Below are 21,729 nucleotides of genomic sequence, written 5' to 3'. Positions count from 1 at the left end.
AGTGAGGAGAGTGAATCTCCTGCCGGCCAGGAAATACCTCCAATGCCGCACAGCTTCAACGATAGCTTGGGCCTCTTTTTCGACAGATGAGTGCCGAGCTTCTGAGGCATGAAGGGTGCGGGAAAAGAATGCCACGGGTCTGCCTGCCTGATTGAGGGTGGCGGCTAGGGCGACGTCTGATGCGTCGCTCTCTAATTGAAAGGGTAGTGTCTCGTCTACTGCGTGCATCCCGGCCTTGGCGATATCGGCTCTGATATGGGCGAAGGCCTATTGTGCCTCGGCCGTCAGGGGAAAATGGGTTGACTGTATGAGTGGGCGGGCCTTGTCCTCATAGTTTGGGACCCACTGGGCGTAGTATGAAAAGAACCCCAGGCAGCGTTTGAGGGCCTTGGGGCAGTGGGGAAGGGGGAGCTCCATGAGGGGGCGCATGCAGTCGGGATCGGACCCCAGAACTCCGTTCTGGACCACATAGCTGAGGATGGCTAAGCGGGTCGTGCTAAACACGCACTTCTCCTTGTTGTATGTGAGGTTTAGGAGAGTGGCGGTGTGGAGAAATTTGGCAAGGTTGGCATCGTGGTCCTGCTGATCATGGCCGCAGATGGTGACATTGTCTAGGTATGCAAAGGTGGCCCGCAAACCATACCGGTCGACATTCGGTCCACCTCCCTTTAGAAGACCGAGACCCCGTTGGTGACGCCGAAGGGAACCCTGAGGAAGTGATAGAGGCAGCCGTCTGCCTCAAAGGCAGTGTATGGACGGTCCGATTTACGAATGGGGAGCTGGTGGTAGGCGGATTTGAGGTCTACCGTTGAGAAGACCCGGTACTGTGCAATCTGATTGACCATATAAGATATGCGTGGGAGGGGGTACGTGTCGAGCTGCGTGTACCGATTGATGGTTTGGCTGTAGGCCACGACCATTCTATGTTTCTCCCCAGTTTTAACTACTACCACGGGCTCTCCAGAGGCTGTTGCTGGTCTCGATGATGCCTTCCTGAAGCAGCCGCTGGACCTCGGACCTGATGAAGGTCTTGTCCTGGGTGCTGTACCGTCTGCTCCTGGTGGCGACGGGTTTGCAATTCGAGGATAGATTTGCGAAGAGGGAAGGCGGATCGACTTTTAGGGTCGCGAGGCCGCACACAGTGAGGGGTGGTAGGGGCCCACCGAATTTCAGGGTTGGGCTCTGGAGGTTGCACTGGAAGTCCAGGCCGAGTAGTAGGGCAGCGCAGAGGTTAGGGAGGAGGTAGAGGCGGAAGCCGCTGAATTCTACGCCCTGGACCGTGAGTGTGACCGTACAGTACCCCCGGATCGCCACGGAATGGGATCCGGAGGCCAGGGAGATTCTTTGGTTGGCAGGGTGTACCGTGAGGGAGCAGCGCCTTACCGTATCCAGAAGGATGAAGCTTTCGTGCTCCCGGAGTCCAGCAGGCAAGAGGTCACTTGTCCGTTGATTTTACCGCTGGTCGATGCGGTGGCCACGTTGTGCGGAGACTGGTCGATGGTCACTGAGGCGAGTCGAATGATGGGGAGCCCGGGGGGCACAGGTCCTGGAACGCTGGCGGTGCCCATGTGCCATGGGGGAGACAAGATGGTGGCGCCTGAAGATCTTGAGGAGAAAATGGCGGTGCCTATGGGCCACACGTGGCGGGGGTTGAACAAGATGGCGGCGCCCATGGGCCGCATGTGTTGCTCAGAGGGGAAGATGGCGGCGCCCACTGGCTGGTCTGAGGGGGGGAAAATGGGGGCACCCACTAGCCGCGTGTGGTCTGAGGGGGAGATGGCGGCGCCCATCGTCCATAAATGAGGGGGGTGGGGGCGATAGCAGCGACTGCACGGGCCTGGCACACCGCGGCGAAGTGCCTCTTCTTGCCGCAAGCCTTACAAAGGGCAGCGCGGGCCGGGCAGCGTTGGCGGGGGTGTTTCTGCTGGCCGCAAAAGTAACATCGGGGACCCCCGGGGTTCACTGGCTGGCGCATGGTGCAGGCGTATTGGCTGGGTAAGGCCCCCGCTGAGGCGGCCATCTGTGGGGTCCACGATGCGTAGGAGGGGTGGGCCGCGCGGCTGGGGGTGTAGGCCTGAATGTTGCGCAAGGCGACCGTCATAGAGAGCGCTAGTTTCTTTGTCTCTGCTAGGTCGAGCGTGGCCCCTTCTAACAGTCGCTGGCGTATGAGGTCCCACCCAATCCCCGTAACAAACACGTCCAGCATAAGGAGGTTTGAATGTTCAGTTGCCGTAACTGCCTGACAGTCACAGTCTCGGACGAGTGGGATTAGGGCCCGCCAGAAGTCTTCTATGGATTCACCTGCGAGTAGATACCGAGTGGCGAGTACGTGACTGGTGAAGAGCGTGTTCGTCTTCTGAGCGTAATTCTCTTTGAGAAACGTCATGGCTTTGGTGTAGTTTGGCGCGTCCTGGATTAGCGGAAAGACGCTGGAGCTCAACCTTGAGTACAGGATCTGTATCTTCTGAGCCTCCGAGACAGGGCTGGGCACCGAATTGATGTACGCCTCGAAACAAGCTAGCCAGTGTTGAAAGTCCTTTTTGGCGTTGCTTGAATGCGGATCCAGCTGCAGGCGATCCGGCTTGATACGGAGGTCCATCTTTTGAAAATCTTAGAGCAATAAATTGATGCACGATCAATTGCACAAAGACTTGAGTTGGGTACAACTGAGGCTTTATTGCTCTAAGACGTGTGGCCTCCCACAGCAGCTGGCAAAATGGCTGCAGCATGGAGGACACACATATTGGCAGAGACTACCAATATACCTGTAGTACAGGTCCGACCATACATCACCTAATAGAGGTGCAACAGTGGTTTACCACAGGTTCCTGGCACTGTGAAGCAACAGTGCTAACCATTGCCATGCCGCCCTATGACCCCTTCCCAAGCTCTTGACCCTGCCCCATGGCCTTGACCTCTCCCCATGGCCTTGACCCCTCCCCTCTCCCCATGGCCTTGACCCCTCCCCTCTCCCCATGGCCTTGACCCCTCCCCTCTCCCCGTGGCCTTGACCCCCTCCCCTCTCCTCTCCCCGTGGCCTTGGCCCCCTCCCCTCTCCCCATGGCCTTGGCCCCTCCCCTCTCCCCATGGCCTTGACCCCTCCCCTCTCCCCATGGCCTTGACCCCCTCCCCGTGGCCTTGACCCCTCCCCTCTCCCCGTGGCCTTGACCCCCTCCCCTCTCCTCGTGGCCTTGGCCCCTCCCCCTCCCCGTGGCCTTGGCCCCTCCCCCTCCCCGTGGCCTTGGCCCCTCCCCCTCCCCCTCCCCGTGGCCTTGGCCCCTCCCCCTCCCCGTGGCCTTGGCCCCTCCCCCTCCCCGTGGCCTTGGCCCCTCCCCCTCCCCGTGGCCTTGGCCCCTCCCCCTCCCCGTGGCCTTGGCCCCTCCCCTCTCCCCGTGGCTTTGGCCCCCCCATCCCCTCTCCCCGTGGCCTTGACCCCTCCCCCGTGATGCAACAATGTGCTGCAGGTTAACGTGTCCCCCGGACACCTTGTTGCCGGAACTTCCTGTTTCTCCCGGGCCGGACATATCGTCGCGTTGACATTAAATTCCAAATAATTAAAACAAATCGGGGTCGGAGTGATCACTGGGCCGGGCGGGCGAGCGAGAGCCGCGAGTCCAGCAATTTGTGGAGCTTCCCGAGGCAGAGGAGCCGGGGGCCCGGAGACTAATCCAGGCCGAGACAGAGGAGCCGCGGGCCCGGAGACTAATCCAGGCCGAGGCAGAGGAGCCGGGGGCCCGGAGACTAATCCAGGCCGAGGCAGAGGAGCCGGGGGCCCGGAGACTAATCCAGGCCGAGGCAGAGGAGCCGGGGTTCAGGCCGGTGATTTGGGGCTCAGCTCCCGGACACAATGTCCATCTTCACTCCCACCAACCAGATCCGCCTGACCAATGTGGCGATTGTCCGCATGAAGAGAGCCGGCAAACGCTTTGAAATCGCCTGTTACAAGAATAAGGTGATGAGCTGGAGGAGCGGAGCGTGAGTATCTGCTTCCCTACACTCTGGGGATTCATAGTCCACTTTATAATAGAATTAAATCATACCATTTAGAGCATGTTTTAGAATTGTAATCTGGTGCTGCTGTCTCCCCACAGCAGGGTGACATCCTATCTTTTGATCCAGAAAGTCTCTGTCCCGAAAATGTGAATCTAAAGCATCATTTTATGTAGGATTCTGTCTGTCGAGTCCAGTCATCCAATTTGCACTCTGCAGCTGGGGAAAGATCAGCGTACAGGGTGATGAAAAACTTTTAAATCAGATTGCCTTGGTGGGGAGAGAACTTTGGGTCATTTAGAAAGTGTGGCTTTCATCAGCAACATTTCTTCTCTCAGCATTACCTTTTGTGCATTTTCAGTGAAAAGGATCTTGATGAAGTTCTTCAAACTCACACCGTCTTTACAAATGTGTCAAAAGGGCAGGTGTCAAAGAAAGAGGATTGCGTTGCAGCTTTTCAGACAGATGAACTGACTGAAATATGTAAACAGGTCAGTTTTGAGAAATTACAACAAGATGAGTTCACAATGCAAACTGTCTATTTAAATATTCAACAGAAGCTCAACTTTTGGATTCATTTATTGATTTTTTAAAAATTGGCAATGAATTAGTTTATCTTCATGATCTGTGACAATACTTGCCGTAAAATTAAACAATAAGCGTGTGATTTTTATTCTTCTGTGGGACATGAGCATTGCTGGCAAGAGCAGCATTTATTGTCCATCCCTATTTGCCCCGAGAAGGTGGCAGAGAGCCACCTTCTTCAACAATTGCAGTATGTTTATGCAGCTACATTCACAGTGCTGTCAAGAAGGGAGTCCAGGATTTTGACCCAGCGACAGTGAAAGAACAAAGAAAAGTACAGCACAGGAAGAGGCCCTTTGGCCCTACGAGCCTGCGCCGACCAGGCTGCCCATCCAAACCAAAATCTTCTACACATTCGGGGTCCATATCCCTCTATTCCCATCCTATTCATTTATTTGTCAAGATGCCCCTTAAATGTCACTGTCGTCCCTGCTTCCACCACCTCCTCCGGCAGCGAGTTCCAGGCACCCACTACCCTCTGTGTAAAAAAAAAAAAAAAAAACTTTCCTCGTACCTCTCCTCTTAACCTTGCCCCTCGCACCTTAAACCTATGCCCCCTAGTAATTGACCCCTTTACCCTGGGACAAAGTCTCTGACTATCCACTCTGTCTATGCCCCTCAATTTTGTAGACCTCTATTAGGTTGCCTCTCAACCTCCTTCGTTCCAGTGAGAACAAACCAAGTTTATTCAACCTCTCCTCATAGCTAATGCCCTCCATGCCAGGCAACATCCTGGTAAATCTCTTCTGCACCTTCTCAAAAGCCTCCACATCCTTCTGGTAGTGTGACGACCAGAATTGAACACGATACTCCAAGTGTGGCCTAACTAAGGTTCTATACAGCTGCAACATGCCAATTTATATACTCAATGCACCGGCCAATGAAGGCAAGCATGCCGTATGCCTTCTTGACTACCTTCTTCACCTGTGTTGCCCCTTTCAGTGACCTGTGGACCTGTACACCAAGATCTCTCTGACTGTCAATACTCTTGAGGGTTCTACCATTCACTGTATATTTCCTACCTGTATTAGACCTTCCAAAATGCATTACCTCCCATTGTCTGGATTAAACTCCATCTGCCATCTAGCCGCCCAAGTCTCCAAACGATCTAAATCCTGCTGTATCCTCTCTCAGTCCTCATTGCTATCTGCAATTCCACCAACCTTTGTGTCGTCCGCAAACTTAATCAAACCAGTTACATTTTCCTCCAAATCATTGATGTATACTACGAACAGCAAAGGTGCCAGCACTGATCCCTGCGGAACACCACTAGTCACAGCCCTCCGATCAGAAAAGCACCCTTCCATTGCTACTCTGCCTTCTGTGACCTAGCCAGTTCCTTATCCATCTTGCCAGCTCACCTCTGATCCCGTGTGACTTCACCTTCTGTACCAGTCTGCCATGAGGGACCTTGTCAAAGGCCTTACTGAAGTCCATCTAGACAACATCCACTGCCCTACCTGCATCAATCATCTTTGTGACCTCCTCGAAAAACACTATCAAGTTAGTGAGACACGAACTCCCCTTCACAAAACCGTGTTGCCTCTCGCTAATACGACCCCTTGCTTCCAAATGGGAGTAGATCCTGTCTCGAAGAATTCTCTCCAGTAATTTCCCTACCACTGACGTAAGGCCTGTAGTTCCCTGGATTATCCTTGCTACCCTTCTTAAACAAAGGAACGACATTGGCTATTCTCCAGTCCCCTGGGACATCACCTGAAGACAGTGAGGATCCAAAGATTTCTGTCAAGGCCTCAGTAATTTCCTCTCTTGCCTCCTTCAGTATTCTGGGGTAGACCCCATCAGGCCCTTGGGACTTATCCACCTTAATATTTTTCAAGACGTCCAACACCTCGTCTTTTTGGATCTCAATGTGACCTAGGCTATCTACACACCCTTCTCCAGACTCAACATCTACCAATTCCTTCTCTTTGGTGAATACTGATGCAAAGTATTCATTTAGTACCTCACCCATTTCCTCTGGCTCTCCACATAGATTCCCTCCCCTGTCCTTCAGTGCGCTACCCTCTTGCTTTTATGTATGTGTAAAAAGCCATGGGATTTTCCTTAACCCTATCTGCCAATGACTTTTCATGACCCCTTTTAGCCCTCCTGACTCCTTGCTTAAGTTCCTTCCTACTTTCCTTATATTCCACACAGGCTTTGTCTGTCCCCAGCCTTCTAGCCCTGACAAATGCCTCCTTTTTCTTTTTGACGAGGCCTACAATATCCCTCGTTATCCAAGGATCTCGAAATTTGCCATATTTATCCTTCTTCCTCACAGGAACATGCCGGTCCTGAATTCCTTTCAACTGACATTTGAAAGCCTCACACATGTCAGATGTTGATTTACCCTCAAACATCCGCCCCCAATTATGTTCTTCAGTTCCCACCTAATATTGTTATAATTAGCCTTCCCCCAATTTAGCACATTCACCCTAGGCCCACTCTTATCCTTGTCCACCAGCACTTTAAATCTTACTGAATTGTGGTCACTGTTCACGAAATGCTCCCCTACTGAAACTTCTAACCCCTGGCCGGGCTCATTCCCCAATACCAGGTCCAGTGCAGCCCCTTCCCTAGTTGGACTATCTACATATTGTTTTAAGAAGTCCTCCTTGATGCTCCTTTCAAACTCTGTCCCGTCCAAGCCCCTAGCACTAAGTGAATCCCAGTCAATATTGGGGAAGTTGAAGTCTCCCATCACAACAACCCTGTTGCTTTTACCCCTTTCCAAAATCAGTCTACCTATCTGCTCCTCTATCTCCCGTTGGCTGTTGGGAGGCCTGTAGTAGACCCCCAACATTGTGACTGCACCCTCCTTATTCCTGATCTCTACCCATATAGCCTCGCTGCCTCTGAGGTGTCCTCCCGTAGTGATATTCTCCCTAACCAGGAGCGCAACTCCTCCATCCCTTTTACCTCTCCCTCTATCCCGCCTGAAACATCTAAATCCTCGAATGTTTAGCTGCCAATCCTGTCCTTCCCTCAACCAGGTCTCTGTAATGGCAACAACATCATAGTTCCAAGTACTAATCCAAGCTCTTAAGTTCATCTGCCTTACCTGCTATACTTCTTGCATTAAAACAAATGCAGTTCAGGCCACCAGTCCCGCTATTTTCAGCAACATCTCCCTGTCTGCTCTTCCTCAGAGCCATAGTGGCCCTATTTCCTCGTTCTCCCTCAATGTTTTCATCTTCTGACCTATTGCTCCCGTACCCACCCCCCTGCCATACTAGTTTAAACCCTCCCGTGTGACACTAGCAAACCTCACGGCCAGGATATTTATGCCTGTCCAGTTTGGATGCAACCCATCCTTCTTATACAGGTCACACCTGCCCAGGAGAGCTCCCAGTGGTCCAGATAACTGAAACCCTCCCTCCTACACCAGCTGTTTAGCCACATGTTTAGCTGCTCTATCTTCCTATTTCTAGCCTCACTGGCACGTGGCACAGGGAGTAATCCTGAGATTACAACCCTTGAGATTGACAGCGATATAGTTCTAAGTCAGGATGATGTGTGACTTGATGGGGAACTTGCAGCTGTTGGGTTTCCATGCATTTGCTGCCCATTTCCTTCTAGATGGTAGAATAGGGGCTGGTTTAGCACAGGGCTAAATCGGTGGCTTTGAAAGCAGACCAAGGCAGGCCAGCAGCACGGTTCAATTCCCGTACCAGCCTCCCCGAACAGGTGCTGGAATGTGGCGACTAGGGGCTTTTCACAGTAACTTCATTTGAAGCCTAGTTGTGACAAGCAATTTTCATTTCAAGTCGCAGGTTTGAAAGTTGCTGTCATGCAACTCGAATATGGTACCCACTGCTGCCACTGTGTGTTGGTGGTGGAGGGAATTAATGTTTAAGGGGTGGATAGGGTGCCAAAGCAAGCAGCTGGTTGCCTTGTCCTGGCAAGTGCTAAACATCTTGGGTGTTGTTGGGGGTTGCACTCATCCAGGCAAGTAGAGAGTATTCCATCACACTCCTGACTTGTGCCTTGTAGATGGTAGGCAGGCTTTGGGCAGTCAGGAGGTGAGTTACTTGCTGGAGAATTCCCAGCCTCTGACCTCCAAGAAAAACAATATTTATTTGACTGATCCAGTTCAGTTTCTGGTCAATGAAATGAAATGAAATGAAAATCACATATTGTCACAAGTAGGCTTCAAATGAAGTTACTGTGAAAAGCCCCTAGTCGCCACATTCCGGCACCTGTTTGGGGAGGCTGATACGGGAATTGAACCGTGCTGCTGGCCTGCCTTGGTCTGCTTTCAAAGCCAGCGATTTAGCCCTGTGCTAACCCTATTTGAAGGATATTGTGTTTGACCTTCAGCTATGGTAATGCCATTGAATGTCATTACATTATTTTGTTGGAGATGGTCTTTGCCTGGCTTGTGTGTATTGGAACTCCTGCAGTGATGTTCTCGGGCTCAGATAATTGGCCTCAATCACAATCATCTTGTGGGTGGCACAATGGTTAGCACTGTTGTCTCACAGCGCCAGGGACGCGGGTTCGATTCTGGCCTTGGGTGACTGTGAAGTTTCCACATTCTCCCCGTGTCTGCATGGGTTTCCTCTGGGTATTCCGGTTTCCTCCCGCAGTCCAAAAAATGTGCAGTTTAGGTGGGATTAACGGGATGGGGCGGGTAGTGGGACGAGGCAGGGTGTTCTTTTGGAGGGTCAGTGCAGACTCTTATGGGCCAAATAGCCTCTTCCTGCACTGTTGGATTCTGTGGAAAAAATTCTATGGAAATCTTCCCTTTGCGCTAGGTATAATTCCAACCAGTGGAATGTTTTCCCCCATTCCCATTGACTTCAGTTTTCCTAGGGCTTCTTGATGCCACATTCAGTTGAGTGCATTGTGTCAAGGGCAGTCAGTCTTGCCTCATCCTATTGCATCCAGCTCTTTTGTTGATATTTGGACCAAGGCTGTAATGAGGCTGGATCTGGCGGAACTCACACTTAACATGAGTAATCAGGTTATTGCTGTATTAGAGCAGTTTGATCGCAATGTCGATGACACCTTCCATCATTTTGTTGATTGGGAGTAGACTGATGGGACGGTAATTGGATTTGTCCTTTTTTTGGACTAAATATAAGAACTATAAAAATTTAATATATTTAAATATCATGTAATTTGGGCAGCACGGTGGGGTAGTGGTTAGCACTGCTGCCTCACGGCGCCGAGGTCCCAGGTGCGATCCCAGCTCTGGGTCACTGTCCGTGTGGAGTTTGCACATTCTCCCTGTGTTTGCGTGGGTTTCGCCCCCACAATCTGAAGATGTGCAGGGTAGGTGAATTGGCCACGTAAATTGTCTCAATGGGAAAAAATGAATTGGGTACTCTAAATTTAAAAAAATATATATCATGTTATTTGTAAACAATGAACCCAAAATCCATACCATAAACCTCGGCCCAAACCTCCCCAGGATCTCAAACCGATACCTCCACTCTATCTGGTCAAAGGCCTTCTCTGCGTCCATGGACACCATCGCCTCCAGAATTGATGCCTGTGCCAATATCGCCAGAAACTCCCCCTTTTCCACTGTTCCACTGAACATGTCCAAAAGGTGGGTGCCAGCTCTGTCGCCTTGAACCCTCATTTATCCTCTCCGGATCCGACACCATGTTACCCCCACCCTCACCTGAAGAATTTCTCTCAAAGCTGCCTGTCGCCACAGTTAGTAGGCCAGCATGCGACTCGCCTTCTCCCCATACTCATGCTGCAACACCCTCACCCGCCGTAGCTGATCCACCACCCTACCCGTCGTCAACCAGTCAAACAGCCCCTGCAACTTCTTTCTTTCCGCCAACAACTCCTTTGTGGCGGCCACAGAATACCTCCTATCCACCTCAACTATCTCGTCCATCAGTCGCCAAAGCTCCCTCCTCCTCAGCCTCTTGTTATGGGCCTTGAACAAAATAATTTCCCCCTGGACCACTGCTTTCAAGGCCTGTCAAAACGTGGCTGCTGATACCTCCCCATTCTGATTGAACTCAACCAATACTTCTTAATCGTCACCTTTACACCAAACTCCTTGTCAACCAAAAGCCCTGAATCTAGCCTCCACCCCAGCCCCTGCGCTGACCCGAACAATGTCTCATGTCTAGAAAGTGAGGAGCATGGTCCGCAATCACTATTCCCGCTGTTATGGGCCAGGGTTTAGAGAACCCCAAAGTGCATCATGGAGTTCAGCTGACCCACAACTTTTAATAGATTGTGGTATGGGGAGCACACGGCCCACTCTAGAGGTGCGGTACAGCATTATTTTAAAACAAAACAATGTTTATTCTATGAACTCAAGTTAATCTTTTTAAAACAAAGTGAATATCTTAGCAACCATTAATTCAAAGATAACCCCCAAAGAATACAACACTAAGTAACCTGTATGCTGTCCTTTTACACCCAAAAGACTTAACAAACCTTTAAACAGGAGCACATCAGGGTTTACATTCAATACTGAAAACATTTAAATTTCTGAATTCACCAAATGATTAAGAGATAGTCCTTCATGGCAGAGAGCTCAACAGTACAGCTGCTTTGGCTGACTTCAGCTGCAACACACTGAAAACGAAACCAAAAAGACAGACACACCCAAGCTTTTCTCAAAGTGAAACTAAAAAGCAGAACCAGAGCTCCGCTCCACCCACACACTGACATCACTGCAGTAACATGAGCAGCTAACTATTTCTTGAAGCGACATTCTCATGACATTGCACCTTCCACCCGCATCAGAACCGCCTGGCTCACCACAAAAATGTCAATTCTGGAATAAAACCTGTATGCATGCGAGAGAAAGGAATACTCCCTCTTTCCCGGGTGAATGATGTACATTTTTGAGTGACATATTGATTGAGAAATGAATGGAAGTGATCCAGTTTAACTTAATTTGGCACACTGAAAAAATGTTTACACGTTAGCTGTAATCTCGGCGCAACATCGAGGGCCGAAGGGCCTGTACTGCGCTGTAAAGTTCTCTGTAATCCTTTATAATAAACATTGATGTTATATCATGCAGCTGTATTGCATTAACAACAAAAATATATGTGAATCAAGGATATTCCAGACTCTGTCAAGTCCCAAACTGAGAGAGAAGCTGGTCAAAAAAATTAAATATTGATGCCTATCTTCATAACAATCTTGATTGTGTCAGCTTAGTGGACGAGTTCTGTTTTTATATCAAAATTAAACTTCAAGTACATCTAAATGTGTTCTTTTACAGATTCTGGCCAAGGGTGAATTGCAAGTATCCGATAAGGAGCGACATGCACAGCTCGAACAAATGTTCAGAGATATAGCGACTATAGTTGTGGAGAAGTGTGTCAACCCTGAAACTAAGAGACCTTACACTGTAAACCTGATTGAGCGAGCCATGAAAGACATCCACTACTCTGTGAAAGCCAACAAGAGTACAAAACAGCAGGTAGATTCACATTGGACATTGACTTGGGAAAAATGGTACTTGTTTATATGAATATGTTTTGATAGTTACGGATCTCCATCAGTAGAATAAGACTTCCAAAAGGTATTGAAGTGGTTGCCTGCTTCAAAGGGGAGAACCACTTCAGCTACATATAATATGCTATATCTAGCAATGTAAGCTTTGTTTTACATGGTTAAATTAGTTTATTTGTATGTCCTATAAACCATTTGTTTAATCTTGCTACAGCACCTTCTAAACTTTGCTATTTCGTACCATCTGACTGCTTTTTGATAGGTTTTAATATAAAATGTGAGAATCCATTTATTGAACAACTTTTGTAAGTTGCTCTCAATTTTTAATTACATTTTGGAACGATCCGCTTGATTCAGTTGGTCACCCTTTCTTCTTAAAGTTATGCAGTTCCAGTCCTATTACACACTTCCTTTGACCATTCGTGGGATTAGGGCACGGCTGGCATTTTTCTGTTCATTCCTCTTTGCCCTGACATGGTAATGGTCAATTGCATTCTTCGCTGTGAGCACATAAATGTGGATTTAGGGTTCTGTGCAGAATTGAGCATTGTTGCCCAGCTGGACATCAAAAATCACACACTTTTATTTTAAGTAAGAAGTCTTACAACACCAGGTTAAAGTCCAACATGTTTGTTTTGAAACACTCGCTTTCAGAGCACTGCTCCTTCCTCAGGTGAATGAAGAGGTAGGTTCCAGAAACATATATATAGACAAAGTCAAAGATGCAATACGATACTTTGAATGCAATTCTTTGCAGGTAATTAAGTCTACAGGTCCAGACAGAGCAACTGGAGAGTAGGATAATCACAGGTTAAAGAGGTGTGAATTGTCTCAAGGCAGGACAGTTGGTAGGATTTCGCAAGCCCAGGCCAGATGGTGGGGGGGTGAATGTAAGGTGACATGAATCCCAGGTCCCGGTTGAGGCCGCACTCATGTGTGCGGAACTTGGCTATATGTTTCTGCTCGGCGATTCTGCGCTGTCGCACGTCCTGAAGGCCACCTTGGAGAATGCTTACCCGAAGATCAGAGGCTGAATGCCCTTGACTGCTGAAGTGTTCCCCGACTGGAAGGGAACATTCCTGCCTGGCGATTGTCGTGCGATGTCCGTTCATCCGTTGTCGCAGCGTCTGCATGGTCTCGCCAATGTACCACGATTCGGGACATCCTTTCTTGCAGTGTATGAGATAGACAACGTTGGCCGAGTCGCACGAGTATGTACCATGTACCTGGTGGGTGGTGGTCTCGCGTGTAATAGTGATACCCATGTCGATGACCTGGCACATCTTGCAGAGATTGCCATGGCAGGGTTGTGTGGTGCCATGGTCGCTGTTCTGAAGGCTGGGTAGTTTGCTGCAAACAATGGTTTGTTTGAGGTTGCGCGGTTGTTTGAAGGCAAGTAGTGGGGGTGTTGGGATGACCTTGGCAAGATGTTCGTCTTCATCGATGACGTGTTGAAGGCTGCGAAGAAATGTCGCAGTTTCTCCGTTCTGGGGAAGTACTGGACGACGAAGGGTACTCTGTCAGTTGTGTCCCATGTTTGTCTTCTGAGCAGGTCGGTGCAGTTTATTGCTGTGGCGCGTTGGAACTATCGATCGATGAGTCGAGCGCCATATCCTGTTCATACGAGGGCATCTTTCAGCGTCTGTAGATGTCTGTTACACTCCTCCTCGTCTGAGCAAATCCTGTGTATACAGAGGGCTCGTCCATAGGGGATGGCTTCTTTAATGTGTTAAGGGTGGAAGCTGGAGAAGTGGAGCATCGTGAGGTTATCCGTGGGCTTGCGGTAAAGCAAAGTACTGAGGTGACCGTCCTTGATGGAGATGAGTGTATCCAAGAATGCAACCGATTCTGGAGAGTAGTCATGGTGAGTCTGATGGTGGGATGGAACTTATTGATGTCATTGTGTAGTCGTTTCAGTGATTCTTCACCGTGGGTCCAAAGGAAAACAATGTCATCGATGTATCTGGTGTATAACATCGGTTGAAGGCCCTGTGCAGTGAGGAGGGCTTGTTTAAACTTGTGCCTGAAGATGTTGGCATATTGAGGTGCGAGTTTGGTCCCCATGGCTGTTCAGTGTGTCTGGATGAAGAAATTGTTGTCGAAGGTAAAGACGTTGTAATCCAAGCGGATGAGTTGCAGAATTGCGTATGGAGATTAGCAGTTGTTGGTGTTGAGTACTGAGGCAGTTGCAGCAATGCTGTCGTCATGGGGGATGCTGGTGTAGAGTGCCGAGACATCCATTGTGACAAGGAATGTTCCTGATTCAACTGGTCTATAGGTGCTGAGCTTCTGTAAGATGCAAGATTTGGTAGTATTGTGAGGGGGATAGTGATTGACTTAATGAGGATATAAAGAGGCGGGAGGAATTGAAAGACACGTGACAGATGAATGTAGAGACGTGTGAAGTGAAAGATTTTGGTGAAGAACGAGGAGAGATGACATAAAATAGAGGGTACAATTATAAAGGAAAAGCAGGAGCAGAGGGACCAGGGTATACAGGCACATACATCATTGAAGATGGAACGAGAGGTTGGGAGAAAACAGTAAAATTCTATTGAAGCCTAGGTTTTAGACATAGGGGCACAGAGTACAAAAACAAGAAAGTTGTAAACCTTCATAAAACACAGCCTCAGCAGGAAGGATATGAAGGTTTTACAAAGGGTACAGAAAACATTTACGAGAATGGTTCTGAGGATGAGATTTCAGTTATGTAGATAGATTGGTGACGCTGGGGTTGTTCTCCTTGGAGAAGAGAATGTTGAGAGAAAATTTGTTAGACGGGAGAAACTGTTCCCTCTTGCAGAAGTTGAGAACCAGAGGCAACATGAGGAAAAATCCATTTGTGTCGCAAGTGGCTTGGTCTGGAATGCACTGCCTGAGCATGTGGTGGAGACATATTCAATTGTGTTTTCAAAAATGCAAGTGGACAATTACCTGAAGAAAAAAGATTTTGCAGGGAGACGTTGGAGGAATGGGACTAGCTGAGTTGTAGAGAACTGACACAAAGACAATGTGCTGAATGGCCTCCTGTGCTGTGACCATTCTATGATTTGAGTACAGATGCATTCAAGGAACTTGGTAAACACATGAGGAAGATAGAAGCTGAATGTTACCCTGACACTGTGATCAAGTAGGGTGAGAGGAGACTTGAAAATCAACATGGATGAGATGGGGGCAAATAGCCTATTTCAATGCTGTAAATTTCATTTAAGATGCAAGCAGGGAATACAAACACTGCACCGTGTTTCCCATCCTCAAGCCATCACAGCCGATGAATTAATGTTCAGTAGGCAAATGCAACATGTTTTTTGGGGATATGTTTGGGGGGCACGGTAGCATAGTGGTTAGCACTGTGGCTTCACAGCGCCAGGGTCCCAGGTTCAATGCCCTGCTGGGTCACTGTCTGTGCGGAGTCTGCACGTTCTCCCCGTGTCTGCGTGGGTTTCCTCCGGGTGCTCCGGTTTCCTCCCACAGTCCACAGATGTGCAGGTTAGGAGGATTGGCCACGCTAAATTGCCCTTAGTGTCCAAAAAAGGTTAGGAGGAATTATTGGGTTAGGGGGATAGGGTGGAAATGAAGGCTTAAGTGGGTCGGTGCAGACTTGATGGGCCGAATGGCCTCCTTCTGCACTGTATGTTCTATGTTCTTAAGTCCGTTGTATCGCGACAGAAGCTGGGTGTTCCTTGTACGATGGGTTTAAAGATGCCCTCGATGTAGCCAGAGAGGTTCTCACACGGTCCCATTGCCTGATACAATAGGACGGCCTGGTGTGTTGGTCTTGTATATTTTCGGGAGGCGATAGAGATCTCCATCGCAGGGAGTACGTGGGATGAGAGCATATAGGGTGCTCTGAAGGTCTGGATCCAAGTTCTCGATCAGTCTGTTCAGTTGGCGGGCGTGTTCCTCGGTCAGATCTGCGGGTAACTGCCTGTAGTATTTCTGGTTGTTGAGTTGTCGGTACACTTCTTTGCAGTAGTCTGTTCTGCTCAGTAAGATGGTGGCCCCTCCTTTCTGCTGGTTTGATGACGATGTTGCGTTGGTCTTGAGAGCGCGGATGGCATTGTGCTGCGCTTGGGTGCCATTCGGGGCTGTCTTGTGAATGTGACTGATGAATCTGGCATTGACACAACTACTAATGTGAGCATACATGTCGAGTCTAGGGCAGCGGCCTTCTGGAGGGGTCTAATTCGACTCTTTCCTCTTCGGTTGTCACACCACAGGTCTCTCGGTCTGCTGTTCCGGTTCGTTTGGTTCTCTATCGGCCTCTTGGGGTCTGTGGAAGAACTCCCGGAGCCTCATTCGCCTGATGAATTCTTTCGTGTCTGCCACGAGACTGATGGGGTCCATTTTGGTGGTGGTGCAGAAATTGAGTTCTCTGCTGAGGACTTGATTTCGCCTGGTTGAAGGGTATAGTCCGACAAGTTGACAATAGATTTCCCTGTATTGTTTTCTCCTGTGGTACCGGGGAGGCTTGGTTGCTGCTGGTGGTGATGCCGAGTTTCTCAAGCTTCCTGTTCTTGGTGTGCATATAGGTGGCGTTGTATCGTTGTCTCATCTGTTTGGCGGTGTTCCACAGATGGTCTGCTGCGTCCTGAGCGCAAGTTGAGAATATGGACTCTTACCTTGGTTTCCAGGCTTCGGCGTCTGCTGTAGAGCTGGTGTACGAGGTGGTTGAGGAGTGTGAGAGAGGTGCGAATGCAGAGGCTCTCCGCGTAATCTGTGGTGTAGGTCGACTTGAGTGGGTCTGTGATCTGTAGGCCTTTCAGGATCTTGTCTGCTTTCTTGCATCTTTGTAGAAACCTAATGTCAGTGTCTATATGAGCGATCTTTCTTGGAGATTTTATTTCAAGCTGTGTTTCTCCCAGTTTTCTTGCCAACATACATCCCTCAACTGCCACAAGGAACAGATTATCTGGTCAATCATGTACTTGCAATTTGCAGGACTTTGCAACTGTCCAGCTGGGCAGTTTTTGGATTACGAAAGGACAATCCACTGGTTAATCAAATGCTTAAATTGAGGCAGGAGATCTAATAGACAGCAGTCAAACATGCACAAGTTATTTTTTACACTGACATACCAACTTTCAAATATCAATACTGTACTGTAATTAAAACAAACTTAATTGTTTCCAATTAGTTTGTGTACAGTTTTCCCTCAAATACATTGATATTATCATGAATTCTACCCAATAAGTTGGTCCAATGTGCATGTTAAAAATTATGTATTTTTAATTCCCCCATAAACAAAGGCACTCGAAGTAATAAGACTGCTAAAGGAGAGTATGAAGATTGAACGTGCTCACATGAGACTCCGACTCAGGCTCCCAGGAAGGGATGGAAAGCGTCTTAAGGAAAAGCTGAAGCCACTGATTACAGTGACGGAAAGTGAAGAATTTGCTGAGGATTTAGATATTGTAAGTTTTACTCAAATTCCTGGTTTACTGACGAATCATAATCACTTTCCTTGAACGGCGGGTTTTATAGAAAAACAGACCATTGTACACCCAAAGATTGGTTAAAAACGTTATTCCCACATGATCAAAATGGATTTGATTTATCCAGCCATCCTCGATCAATGGACCTAAATATGAACAGAGTTACATATATTGAATTGCAATTAACTAAGCACTGGTCAAAATTCCTTAATGCTGTTCAATGAAAGCAAAATGTGACGTATTCAATCTCTATAAAATAATGACCCTGTTCATAATATTTGGACCTGATTCCAGGCGATCAAAGCTTGCACAAGTGAATAAAGGGGAAAGTTAAACAATTTGCAGTTGAAGCTGCACAGAGCATTAGATCTCTGTTTAATACCCTAAATTAACAAATCTCAGTTGGGTCAGCAACGGGTCCAATATATATCTCCCTCCGCTCCAGCCATGTCAGAGGCACCAATGACACACAGCAATTTCCTCTCCATGGATACCATACCACCCCCCCCCCCCCAAAAAAAAGGAAACATGGAACGAAAATACACAAGAACTCCAGATCTAAAAGGGTATATCACACAACGCAACATAACCCCAATCTCAGCCTAGCACAGAAACAACATGAACAAATTATGATCAGTGGCGTAAACACCTCACAGGAAAACAAAAAGAAAGGAGCACTAGAACTACCACGAGTGGATCACTAGATAACAAAAGATCAGGACCACACCATGGGTCTGTAATTCCCCGGCACACACCGATCACCCATTAATGAAGAGAACAAGCTGCTCATTCAAACAAGAAAGCATCCTGACCAATAGGATATCAACCGAAGTACAGGGCTTGGCTCAACCCAGACCCCCGTGCACAGAAGAAGCAAATGCCAGCCTCTCAGAATGTCCCAAATAAGTGCCTTTGAGAAGGGACAACCCAAGCTACAGGGGGTAACAAGATACCAACCACAGCACCGGACCTAGCCCATCACATTCTGACACACAGAAATCAGTACCCCCCAGGATTTCAGCACACTCCAAAACCTACACCCCAGCCAATCCTGCATCTCATCAATCACACCCAGGGCAGTGTATCACCCCCATCTGTACCAAAAAGAAATGATTACACTAGCCCCAGCTGGGGAGACCCCTCACCAAAGAGAATAAGAATCATCAAGACCCCCAATATTTGGATGCCCTGGGTGTGGGAGTCTAATCCCTCCCCTCCAGCACAATAAGGGGAACCTCCCATAGACCACCGGACTGGACCAGGATTTATAGCAGCACACTGCTCATGCAGATGAGGAGAAAAAAAAACCCGAAGGGAACAACGCCCGAGTTGACCTAGGAATATTACCCACTGCCCCACATTGCACGCCATCACAAGAAGGATATTAATGTAAATGACAGCGCTGCCTCAACCCAACCGCAACGAGGGGCACACTCGGGAAACCACATGGAAGAGGGTACCTAACTCCCCGATTAAACCTACCCCCACACGAGGAAAGGGCTCCAACAATGTAGAGGCATAGCAAACAGTCTTTTTCTTCAACAAATAAGTCAAGGATTAATCAAACCCACCTCGGGGGCAGGAGGGGAGATGCTATCCTCAATCTCAGTGAGGACTTTACGAGCCCTACCTCCCAACTCCACATGAACCAACCACACATCACCCTGCCGTGGCTCCACTCTTCTTCATTATAAAGGAGATAAGGGGTGTCCAAAAAATACTCCCTTCCCATAACCACAAGGATTACAGCTCATAATAAAATAAAGGAGTACAATTGTGTACAGACCACATTTCACATAATCGACTCAATAATATAGTTTATGCTAGTACAGGATAACAGGAAAGTCTTGCCTTCTTGCTCACACCTTGGAGGGAGATGGGGGTGAGAATGACTCGAATGATCAGCCACCTCCAACCACTCACGAGCATCGAGAACAGGATCATGTAGGGCCAGTGGGCCGGGGTTCTGACCGACCCCAGGCTTCGAAGACTGGATACACTGTGCTCCATCGAACCTGATATGTTCAACGTCCAGATCAAGATTACTAAAGCCTGGCAGCCAATTTTCAAATCGGCAACTCGCCTCCCACCTCTCACCAGGGACCGGGCACACACATACTCCTTGTCTGGCCCCTACCTCCGGAACCCGTCAGGATAGATGACACAGCATGCAACATGATCTCAATGAATCAAAGGCGGGCCTTCACCAGAGAAAATGCTCTATTGAATACAAGGATTCTCTCCTGCATCTCCATAATTTTCCCATGGCTACCTCGTAATTCCTCAAAGTGAGCTCCAAAGACCTGCGCCACGGAGACAAGATCCTCATCCAGAACAACATTCTCAATGGCGGCCATCATCCCGATGCTCACAGCATCACCGAGGCAAAGGCCCGCTCACCAGCAACAACGCCACTGCAAGCCGGTTGCAATGCCCGCCCTCTCTGACTGCCAAGGACTTTCTACAATATAACTCAGCATCCATGGGCTGCATAGTGGTGCAGTGGTTAGCACAGCAGCCTCACTGCACCAAGGACCCAAGTTTGATCCCAGCCCCGGGTAACTGTCTGTGTGGAGTTTTCACTTTCTCCCCATGACTGCGTGGGTCTCATCTCCACAACCCAAAGACATGCGGGGTAGGTGGATTGGCCACGCTAAATTGCCCCTTAATTCAGTGTTCTTCAAACTTTTTTTCCGGGGACCCATTTTTACCAACCGGCCGACTTTCGGGACCCAACCCACCCGACCTTCGCGACCCACGCCGGCCAACCTGAGCGACCCACCATTTTCTCTTACCTTGTTTGCTGCTGACAAAAATGGAGGAAATGGTTTTGGGTCCCTTTGGCCCTCGTACACGCTCCTCCTATGGAACCTGTTGGATGAAGATGAAGCCTTCCGGTGTCGGAAAGTATGAAGTCTTCATCTGTCCAAAGTTCTACATTTTTTTCCATAAAATTTTATTAAATAAAAACCCCCGATCTTGTAAAAAGAAATGAATAAAACCCCTCTCAAACTTGTAAAACAAAAAGCTGCGACCGTTTTTAAAAAAATAGTGGCCACACTGCGCATGCGCACCTGATCGTCGGCATAGTTTTGCGCATGCTCGCCGATGATCATGCGCAATGCGGCCGAATTTTTTAAAAACTATTCGCGGCCATTTTAAAGGCCGCTTGCAGCCGGCGTTAATAAAAGCCGGCTGCTGCGCGGGGATTTGCGCGATCAGAAGCGCCGCGAAGGACGGCTCCGCGCCCCTCCCGACACCCGCCCGCGAACCATCCGCGGGTCGCGCCCCCGAGTTTGAAGAACACTGCCTTAATTGGTAAAAATATGTACCCTTAAAAAAGAAAACATTTTTTATTATTATTTTTTAAATTTTAAGCTTCTCATTGCAGAACTCCAATCAGGATCAACTTGGGACATAGTGCAAGACATGTATTCAAAAAAAGACGATTATAAAATGTGTGCTAGAATAAAATAAGGGATTAAATGACGAGCAGAGCCAGAACTTGCAGCTGCTCCCACACTCCTATCAGGTGATCCCCACCAGAGTCCACTTATTTAAATACAGCATTATTAAAATTTGTAATGCTTTACCGCTGAGATATAACATAATTTAAAATAGATGATAAATTAGTATTGGAAAATATTTTAAAAACAATAGTTTTAATGTTGATAAATTTCCAATTGAAAAGCTAGCACCGATGTGAAGAGCTAAAATAACTTTCTACTGTGCTGTTACTTATAAATCACAGCTATAGAAATAATATTATTTCCGGTTTTACTCTAGGTGTGTTTAATTGATCCTGGCTGCTTCAGAGAAATTGATGAGCTAATCCGACGTGAAACAAAGGGAAAAGCTTCACTGGAAGTTCTCAGCTTAAAGGAGGTGGAAGAAGGTGATGAGAAACTTGAATAAGTGCAAGAGGGCCCTGGTCTTCCAAAATCAGTAAACTACTTAAGCCACACAACCATGTTAAGTTTTCTTAAACTATAATTGTACCAATAAGTATGAGGTGACCATGTCATCTTCAGTGGGAGCTCAATATGAATGAATGAAATAGCAATTACGATTTTTAATCCTTAACCACTTTAATTGATGTTCTTTCCAAAGTGATTTCTGATTGAGTTTCTCCATTTCTTAGAAATGTATTTAATTAAAATATATATTGAATCTGTGCGATTGTTTCTTTCACTTGTACATTCAAATGATAGTAGTACCCTGGTGATAAATTAGACTGCTTTGTCCTGCAGCTTGAGTATAGTTGGAGCTTGTG

At 48.1% G+C, this 21,729-nt stretch overlaps 1 protein-coding gene across 1 annotated transcript; it reads left to right on the top strand.

The window, feature by feature from the left end:
- Positions 1 to 3,425: 3,425 nt before the first annotated feature.
- sbds (SBDS ribosome maturation factor) lies at positions 3,426 to 21,630 on the top strand. Its single transcript, XM_072469444.1, has 5 exons — positions 3,426 to 3,975; positions 4,352 to 4,481; positions 11,789 to 11,989; positions 17,271 to 17,435; positions 21,243 to 21,630. Exons 1-5 carry the CDS (start codon positions 3,848 to 3,850, stop codon positions 21,369 to 21,371), a joined length of 753 nt encoding a protein of 250 aa, XP_072325545.1. The 5' UTR covers positions 3,426 to 3,847; the 3' UTR covers positions 21,372 to 21,630.
- Positions 21,631 to 21,729: the final 99 nt, after the last annotated feature.

Source organism: Scyliorhinus torazame, chromosome 12 (genome assembly GCF_047496885.1).
Source record: "Scyliorhinus torazame isolate Kashiwa2021f chromosome 12, sScyTor2.1, whole genome shotgun sequence".
Classification (NCBI taxonomy): Eukaryota; Metazoa; Chordata; class Chondrichthyes; order Carcharhiniformes; family Scyliorhinidae; genus Scyliorhinus; species Scyliorhinus torazame.
This window is presented reverse-complemented; position numbering and strand designations above follow the sequence as displayed.

Coding starts and splice junctions, on each gene's coding strand:
- sbds (XM_072469444.1), top strand. CDS start 3,848: ATGTCCATCTTCACTCCCACCAACCAGATCCGCCTGACCAATGTGGCG. Junction 11,990..17,270: donor ACAAGAGTACAAAACAGCAG/GTAGATTCACAT, acceptor CCATAAACAAAG/GCACTCGAAGTAATAAGACT. Junction 17,436..21,242: donor TTGCTGAGGATTTAGATATT/GTAAGTTTTACT, acceptor GTTTTACTCTAG/GTGTGTTTAATTGATCCTGG.